This window comes from Melanerpes formicivorus, unplaced genomic scaffold (genome assembly GCF_026170545.1).
Source record: "Melanerpes formicivorus ecotype bairdi unplaced genomic scaffold, bMelFor1.0.p_v2 SCAF_140, whole genome shotgun sequence".
In the NCBI taxonomy this organism is placed as follows: domain Eukaryota; kingdom Metazoa; phylum Chordata; class Aves; order Piciformes; family Picidae; genus Melanerpes; species Melanerpes formicivorus.
In genome coordinates, this window is record NW_027142492.1 from 1027872 (window position 1) to 1036840 (window position 8969).

The following is an 8969-nucleotide window of genomic DNA, read 5'->3' on the forward strand; positions in this document are numbered from 1 at the left end:
CTCCCCATATCCAGGGATGCTCATCTGGGCATGGATAACATCAGCTGACGTAATGAAGTTGGACACCCCACACCGCACGCCTCAGCATCTCCCTTTTGTTTTCTGCCTGCCTGCTCTTGTTACAGTATCACACAGTATCACAGTATAACTTAGGTTGGAAAGGACCTCGAGGATCATCGAGTCCAACCTATCAACACAGACCCCATGACTAGACCATGGCACCAAGTGCCACGTCCAATGTCCCCTTGAACGCCTCCAGGGTCAATGACTCAACCACCTCCCTGGGCAACCCGTTCCAATGACGAATGACTCGCTTGGTGAAGAACTTCCTCCTCGCCTCGAGTCTAAACCTCCCCTGGCGCAGCTTGAGACTGTGTCCCCTTGTTCTGGTGCTGGTTGCCTGGGAGAAGAGGCCAACCCCTTTCTGGCTTCAACCACCTTTCAGGTAGTTGTAGAGGGCAATGAGATCACCCCTGAGTCTCCTCTTCTCCAGGCTAAACAATCCCAGCTCCCTCAGCCTCTCCTCATAGGGCTTGTGTTCAAGGCCCCTCCCCAGCCTTGTTGCCCTTCGCTGGACACATTTGAGTGTTTCGATGTCCTTCTTAAACTGAGGGGCCCAGACCTGGACACAGTACTCAAGGTGCGGCCTAACCAAAGCAGAGTACAGGGGCACAATGACCTCCCTTCTCCTGCTGGCCACACTATTCCTAATGCAGGCCAGGATGCCATTGGCCCTCCTGGCCACCTGGGCACACTGCTGGCTCATATTCAGCTGGCTGTCGATCAGCACCCCCAGGTCCCTCTCTGTTTGGGAGCTCTCCAGCCACTCCGACCCCAGCCTGTAGCTCTGCATGGGATTGCGGTAGCCCAGATCAAGGCAGACCCAGCATGGGGTTGCAGAGGGTGGTTTTGAGCCTCCTCTCATCCCACTTCTGAGACACTTCTACTTCCAAACACCAACCTGCACATCATCACCAGACTCCTGCAGCTGGGCATTTGTGGAAAAGCCTTTCAAAGGGATAAAGTCGTGGGGAGAAGGGGGAGGAGGAAAGGGCTTGTTCAAGGAATCACAGAATTGTTGGGGTTGGAAGGGACCTCAAGGATCATCCAGTTCCAATGGGAAAGGAGCTGGGGGCGGGGCAGGGGAGGGTTGGGGGGGGCACAGAAGCACAGAATCATATCAGGATAACCTTTATTAATAACTTTTTTTTAAAAAACACACTAAATAGACACTTTTATTGCTTCTTATCTTTTCTTCCTTCTTTCCTTTTCAGCTCTTTCCTTTTCCTCTCTTTTCTTTACCTTTCTTTTCTTTTCCTCTCTTTTCTTTTCCTTTCTTTTATCTTTTCTTTTCCTCTCTTTTCTTTTCCTTTCTTTTCTTTTCCTCTCTTTTCTTTACCTTTCTTTTCTTTTCCTCTCTTTTATCTTTTCTTTTGGTTGCTTTGCTTTGCTTTTCATTGCTTTTCATTGCTTTTCTTGCTTTGCTTTTCTTCCTTCTTTTCTTCATTCTTTTCTTCCTTCCTTTCTTTTCCCTAAGGAAAGCTGAAGGGGGAAAAAAAAACACTTGGGGAACCCCAAATGCAGGTGAAGGTGGTGGTACCGGCGTTAAACAGAGACATCCTCCTGGACATGGACCCGGAGGGGGCAGATGCGGAGGGGCTCATGCACGGCGCCCACGGCCGCGGGCCCCACGTAGAAGTAAGGGTAGACGGCGGTGCTGAACTTCTTGTGGAAGGTGTAGATGTGGGCCCGGCGGTCGGCGTCATAGAAGGACAGCTCCCCTTCATCGCAGTCCAGCTCCACCCGGATGCGCTTGACGCTGCCCAGGGCGGTCTCCAGGCGCGTGGCGTTGGAGGCTCCGTCCATCTCAATGTCGATGCCGGGCAGGTGATAGATGTACCAGAAGCCAGAGTGAGCGTCGTGGTGGAAGGGCCACTGGGTGCCGCTGGGCGGCCGAGCCACCCCCACACGCCAGTTCGTGACGCCGCCCAGGTCCACCTCCCAGGTGTGGAAGCCGTCTAAGAAGCCCCGAGAGCCCAGGATGCAGGGGGCCGAGGTGAAGCGCTCAGGGTTCTCCACCAGCATCTTGTAGCCTCTGTTGGTGACGCTGGTGAGGTCCTCTGACACCTCAAGCCAGCCCGCCGCGGAGTTGGGGTTGAAGGTGAAGGGGACTGTGGTGGGGACATGTGTGTTAGGAGTCTGGACTGCTGCAGGGATGAGCTGATGGGGGGACAGTAGCCCTGCAGGTATCCATCCATCCTTCCATCCACCCATCCTTGCATCCATCTCTCCATCCACTTGTCCTTGCATCCATCCATCCATCCATCCATCCATCCACCTGTCCTTGCACCCATTATTCCATCCATCCATCCATCCATCCATCCATCCATCCATCCATCCATCCACCTGTCCTTGCATCCATCCATTCATCCATCCATCCATCCATCCATCCATCCATCCATCCATCCATCCATCCACCTGTCTTTGCACCTATCCTTCCATCCATCCATCCACCTGTCCTTGCATCCATCCATCCATCCATCCATCCTTCCATCCATCCATCCATCCATCCACCTGTCCTTGCACCTATCCTTCCTACCATCCATCCATCCATCCACCTGTCTTTGCACCTATCCTTCCATCCATCCATCCATCCATCCATCCATCCATCCATCCATCCATCCATCCATCCCCCTGTCCTTGCATCCATCCATCCATCCATCCATCCATCCATCCATCCATCCTTCCATCCATCCTTCCATCCATCTGTCCTTGCACCCATCCTTCCATCCATCCATCCATCCATCCACCTGTCCTTGCACCCATCCATCCACCCACCCACTCATCCATCCATCCATCCCCCAGCTCACCATGGAGAAACACACCCTCAAGGGTTTCCCTTCTGGGGTGCAAATGCCCCAAAGCAGCCTTTACATTCTCTACCTCCCCTCCTCGGGCCCATCAGCCACAGGCATGGCTGCTCCATGCTCCTCTTCTCTCCAGAACCCACCACCCTTGAGGCTGCCCCATGCAAAAGCTGTTTGAGCTCGTGCTGGGACAACCATCCTTTGGAGGGGGACTCAGCACCTCACCTACAGTGATGATGTTGAGCATCTTTTTCCACACGTTGTACTGCACTGAGCCCAGGTACTTGGCAACGTCAAAAAACATCCCTACAGGCATGCCCTCTCGTTCCTCAGCTGTACAGGCAATCCTTGGGTAGGGACAGAGGACAGAGATGGGTCAAGGATGGAGGAAGGCAGTGGGTTGGATCCCCTGGCACCCCATGTTTTGGCAAAGCCTTCCCCACTAACACAGTCCATCTCCTTTTGGGCTTTTCTCCACAACCCAGGAGGGTAGACACTGATGGTGGGACGATCTCAGCACCAACATCAAGGTTTTAATGCTGCCCCCAAGACCTGCGGTGCTGCTTTGTGTCTGCATGTGTGCTCCTTCACCCTGCCCAGAAGCACCAAGGGGTGCTGCCTTGGCCTTGGGGCCCTCCAGTACCACCTTCTGCTGGAGCACCCAGACCCAGAAGGGATGTGCTGGTACAGGAAGTCGCTTGGGGCAGTGACCTCACTCTGCATCCAGGCAGGAGACCCCATTCAGGGAGGGATAGTGGGGGCTCAGCCACCTCCAGCACCCTGTGCCACTCGGCATGGGATGCAGTGGGGACCAGGACTTACCTGCACTTGCGGTTCTTGCGAGCCTGCAAGAGAAGAAGACATCGAGCATCAGACCCCCACTTGTAAAGAGTCCCAGGGGCTTATAAACACCCAAAGGTTCGCCCACCACTCTGCACGAGTGGCAGGAGGGTGCCAGGGCAGAGGTGGCACCCCGTAGGGCATGGACTTTACCATGAGGAAGGTGTAGTCGTCCTCCTTGAGGTCGTTCTGGAGCTGCTTGGCTTCGTTGAGCAGGGTGTGGCAGTTCTCCAACAGCTGCTTCATCTTGCCCTCGATGAAGTCCTGCTTGTGCTGCACCTCCTCCTGCAGCTCGTCCAGCAGTGCCTGCTCCTCACTGCACAGGAAGCTGTGCAGCTTCTCAAACTCCTGCTTGATCTGCTCCCTCAGCTGCGTCACCTCCGCCTGCCCCGTGGAGGGATGTCACCACCTCCCATCAGAATCCACAGCTCCCCTGGGCTCCCCCAGCCTCCTCCTGAACTTTCCTCCTGAGCCTTCCAATCAGCTCCAGTGCTCAGGGACTCGCTAGGCTCCCACTGGGATCCTCCACTCCACAAATCAATGTCCCAGCCAGCCTCATCCCTCTGGTGCTCAATTCCTCATTGGAATCCTTCCTCCCCCCCAGCAGCGCTCCCCTCGCTCAAGGACAGAGCAGCCCAGGACAGTTCCACCCCAGAGCCAGCTGCACCTCAGGGGTGTGTGTGCACGTGTGTACACGTGTGCCAGGATCAGGCCCTACTGGGGAGGGGCCACACACCTGGTTGTGTTTCAAGATGGCCTCGTAGGCACGATGGGCGGTCCCAAAATCCTTCACTTTATCCCGCAGGGAGGTCTCCATGTTCTTCAGCTTGGCCTGTGGAGAGGAAATGCCTTCAGGAACCTCACAAGCCTATGCCCAAGTGGAAAAAGAGCACCAAACCCAGCAGGGTAAGGTTAAGCAGGATCCTCGCTCGAGTCAAGCTTTCCCCTCCTGCAGCCTGAGATCTGCCAGCGCTGGATGGGGTCAGTGTGGTGCGGGGCTGGGCAACGCGAGCCTGGGGAGCTTTGCTCCGTGGTGAATCCTCCCTTACATTTTTAAACCCTTCTGCTGGTGCACACTCAAATCCCTGCCTGTCTTGGTGCTGACAGCAGCTCCCAGGGAGGCTCAGCACCACGGGCAGATGGCCAGGCCTTGTCCAACAGCAGCACCACGTCCTCCCTGCAACATTTGAAATCTGGCTCATCCCCCACGGGTGACTCAGGGAGGCAGCAGCTGCTTTCCTGGATGGGAAACGCAGCGGGGCCTGGCACGCTGCCCAGCTGCTGGCCAGAGCCCCATCCTCTCCTACTCCTCCCCACACAGCCGTGGCCCATCCTGCCCCGCAGGGCCCGGGGTTGTGTCCCCATCCTACATCCCTTCCTCGGCTGGGCAAATTGTGCAACCACTCCCAGCCTCGAGGCACCGCTGCAACAATCAGCTGCTGCAATAACCAGCATGTCTGGGTCCAGCCCGGCCTGCCCGAGGATCAACAAGCCAAAGAAACGTGGGGACCAGCCCACCCTTCAAAACCCCTCAAAGAATCCGCCCACTCCCCTTCCCCACAGAGCAAACCGCTGGGGCAAAGCATGCCAGCTCCTTGTCCTCCAGGCAGAAGAGTTTGGCCTCTTGGTGGTGCAGGGGACAGAGGGCGGCTGCCTGGCCTCGCCGCTGTCGTTCCTCCTTGAGGATCTTCTCCACCAGGTTGTTGAGCGTGTGGTTGATGCGGAGGTCGTCCAGCGAAGAGCGCTCCTTGCACACGGGGCAGACGTGAGCGCCGTGCTCCCAGGAACGGGTCACGCAGCCCTTGCAGAAGTTGTGGCCGCAGCCCAGCGTCACGGCTTCCCGAAAAGGGTCGTAGCAGATGGGGCACAGCAGCTCTTCCTTGAAAGTGGCCGTGGGGGACGTGGTGGCAGAGGCGGGCACTAAGCTGCTGATCGAGACGCTGGCTTCCCTCTCCATGGCACTGGAGAGAGAAGCGATGGATGGAGGGAAGCCGGAGCAGGATTTCCCGAGAGCCCCAGTTGGAAAAACCGCCCCGTTCCTGATGCAATCGTTTTCCTGCCTGTGACACCCCGCAGCTCCCTCCCCGGGCAGGCACCAGCCTGAGTGACACCGGCCCGGGCCACTGGCAGCCACCAAGGGCGGGCAGGCACCGGCGAGCGTGCCGGGATGAGCCGGCAACGTGGGGAAGTGAGCCGGGGGTGGCCGGACCCTTCGAAGGTCTTGTCCCTGTGTTCGAACCCTCAGCTTCGGGGTGGTCCCCGGTACGTGACCCCCACTCCCGAGACTCTTCTCCAGTGCCACAACCCCCTCGGACTTTCCGGTGTCCGGTCTCGAAGCACCAGACCCCTTCGGGGCGGCTGTGCCACCCGGTCCCCGGACCCACTCCCCTACCCCCGGTGCTCCTCTGCTGCCCGGTGCCCCATTCTCAGTGCTGCTCCGATACCCGGATCGGGACGCTCATCCTAGGTGCCCGGACCCGGACCCTCTCAGCCATGGCAGTGCCAGTGCCCGCTGCCCCAGTCCCGGTGCTGTTCCGGTGCCCTGACCAGGGCTCGCAGTCCCGGAGCTGCTGCGGTGTCCGGACGCCGACTCCTCGGTGCCCGTGCACATGGGGTGCCCGTGCACATGGGGTGCCCAGCGCTGGATGTGCGTGCGGATGTGTGTCTTACCACTCCGAGGGCGAGTAGCAGCGCCTGGAGCGGCCTCTGCGCCGGGCAAGGCGGCGGGAGGGGGTCCGGCTGCCCGCCTGCCGGTAGTGTGGGGCTCAGCCCGTGCCGGCGGAGGTGGAGGCACCGAAGGGGCGGGACGGAGCGGGCGGGGGCCGGCCTGAAGCCTCTGGGGCGGGACCTCGCCAGGCACAGCCTCACTACCCCTCGCCCCCTCTCCGGAGGCTCTGCCGTCTACCCACTTGTTCGCCTCCCTTTGTGATTGCAGGAGCTGGAGGTTGCTCTTTTCCCGAGTTCCCAAAAATTCCCTGAATATCGAGAGCCCTGCGGAGAAAGACCTGGGGGCGCTGGTGGGTGAAAAGCTGGATGTGAGCCGGCAATGTGTGCTCGCAGACCAGACGCCAACCGCGTCCTGGGCTGCATCCAAAGCAGTGTGGCCAGCAGGTCAAGCGAGGAGATTCTGCCCCTCTGCACTGGTAAGACCCCACCTGCAGTGCTGGGTCTAGCTCTGGGGTCTTCAGCACAGGAAAGATATGGACCTGTTGGGACAGGAGGAGGCCACAATCATGATGCAAGAGCTGGAACCCTTCTGCTGTGAGGACAGGCTGAGATTTGAAGTTGTTGTTCCGCCTGAAAAGGAGGCTCCAGGGAGACCTTATTGCTGCCTTTCAGTATTTCAAAGGGACCTACAAGCAAGATGGGGAGGATCACAGGGAGGTGGTGGAGTCACCATCACTGGAGGTGTTTAGGAAGAGACTGGATGGGGTGCTTGGTGCCATGGTTTAGTTGATTAGATGATGCTGGGTGATAAGTTGGACTCGAGGATCTCAAAGGTCTTTTCCAACCTGGTCTATTCTATTCTATTCTATTCTATTCTATTCTATTCTATTCTATTCTATTCGGCATGGGTTATTGGTGATCTGGCAGTGCTAATGGTTGGAGATGACGATCTTAAAGGTCACTTTAAACCAGAACAATTCTATGATTCTAATCTTCTCAGCAGGGTCTGATGTGACAGGACCAGGGGAGATGGTTTTAAACAAAGAGGGGGGAAAATGATGCTTGGTCTGTGCTCCTCTGTCGCATTACTGCAGGAGTCATCATGGAAATCACAGCTGTTGCCCATGACCTGGAAAGGACCACAATGATTCTAGGACACTGGCTGGCTTTTGGTTAGAATAGAATAGAATAGAATAGAATAGAATAGAATAGAATAGAATTAACCAGGTTGGAAAAGACCTTTGAGATCATCGAGTCCAGCCTGTGATGAATATACTGGTGATTTGTGTTAAAATTGTAAGACTTAGAGTGCACTGGGATTAAGGGTCAGGATCTTGTGAGGCCTGTTTAGAGGGTAAAGGGAAAGAAACCTATCTTGCAGACTTGCAAGGACACTGTTTGGTTAATTGGAGACATCACGGCTGAGAAGGAGCTGTCTTAAAGATAAACATTCAGAACTGGGAATTTGTTTTCTTCAGATAAGAAGCCTGCACAATTGAGCATGCGTGCAAGTGGATACTTTGACCCTTACCACACTGAATGTAGGGAGAAGGGATTTGACCATCTATTCTAAGACTAATTATCATATGCCTGCCTTCTATTTAGCATAAGTTTGATTATGTAGATGATGTAACTATATAAGATGAAGAAAACTATTGTAAGGTTGCTTTTTGGGTGAAGTTTTGTACCCTCACATGCCCAACCGCTTGCTTTGCTTGCTTTTATTGCTTTTATTGCCTTTTTACGATCTTTTAGTGCCAATAAATCTGTTACCAAAAACTTTTACCTGGAGTCATCTATAACAAGCCTATCACCCAACACCATCTGATCAACTAACCCATGGCACCAAGCACCCCATCCAGTCTCTTCTTAATCACCTCCAGTGAGGGTGACCCCACCACCTCCCTGGGCAGCACATTCCAATGGCCAATCTCTCTTTCTGGGAAGAACTTCTTCCTACCATCCAGCCTGAACCTCCTCTGGCACAGCTTGAGACTGTGTCCTCTTGTTCTGGTGCTGGTCACCCGGGAGAAGAGACCAAGCCCCACCTGGCTACAACCTCCCTTCAGGGAGTTGTAGACAGCAAGAAGGTCTCCCCTGAGCCTCCTCTTCTCCAGGCTAAGCAACCCCAGCTCCCTCAGCCTCTCCTCATAGGGCTGTGCTCCAAACCCCTCCCCAGCTTTGTTGCCCTTCTCTGGACACCTTCCAGCAAGTCAACATCTTTCCTAAACTGAGGGGCCCAGAACTGGACACAGGACTCAAGGTGTGGCCTAACCAGTGCTGAGTCCAGGGGCAGAATGCCCTCCCTGCTCCTGCTGGCCACACTGTTCCTGATGCAGGCCAGGATGCCCTTGGCCTTCTTGGCCACCTGGGCACACTGCCGGCTCATGTTCAGCCTACCATCGACCAGTACCCCCAGGTCCCTCTCTACCTGGCTGCTCTCCAGCCACTCTGACCCCAGCCTGTAGCTCTGCATGGGGTTGTTGTGGCCAATGTGTAGAACCTGGCACTTGGATGTGTTCAGTCTCATGCCCTTGGACTCTGCCCATCTGTCCAGCCTGTCAAGGTCCCTCTGCAGAGCTCTCCTACCCTCTA

General features: G+C 55.9%; 1 protein-coding gene across 3 annotated transcripts; it reads right to left on the reverse strand.

The window, feature by feature from the left end:
* Nucleotides 1–1178: 1178 nt before the first annotated feature.
* On the reverse strand, nucleotides 1179–6488 carry LOC137456839 (E3 ubiquitin-protein ligase TRIM35-like). 3 transcript variants are annotated; one of them, XM_068168500.1, is made up of 7 exons: nucleotides 6378–6488; nucleotides 5278–5668; nucleotides 4444–4539; nucleotides 3861–4091; nucleotides 3690–3712; nucleotides 3093–3214; nucleotides 1179–2171 (listed from the first exon to the last, which is right to left on the reverse strand). In XM_068168500.1, the coding sequence occupies exons 2-7, from the start codon at nucleotides 5662–5664 to the stop codon at nucleotides 1606–1608; spliced, it is 1425 nt and encodes a 474-aa protein (XP_068024601.1). In that variant the 5' UTR covers nucleotides 5665–5668; nucleotides 6378–6488; the 3' UTR covers nucleotides 1179–1605. The 3 variants fall into 3 exon arrangements, with proteins under 3 accessions (XP_068024601.1, XP_068024599.1, XP_068024600.1); XM_068168498.1 differs by having other exon boundaries at nucleotides 5269–5668; XM_068168499.1 differs by lacking the exon at nucleotides 6378–6488 and adding an exon at nucleotides 6152–6326 and having other exon boundaries at nucleotides 5269–5668.
* Nucleotides 6489–8969: the final 2481 nt, after the last annotated feature.

Excerpts from the sequence above, each read along its gene's own strand:
- LOC137456839 (XM_068168498.1), bottom strand. The coding sequence starts at position 5,664 with ATGGAGAGGGAAGCCAGCGTCTCGATCAGCAGCTTAGTGCCCGCCTCT. Across the intron at positions 3,713-3,860 it reads ACGACTACACCTTCCTCATG|GCTCGCAAGAACCGCAAGTG; the intron begins GTAAAGTCCATG and ends CTTCTCTTGCAG. Across the intron at positions 2,172-3,092 it reads GCTCAACATCATCACTGTAG|TCCCCTTCACCTTCAACCCC; the intron begins GTGAGGTGCTGA and ends TCCCCACCACAG.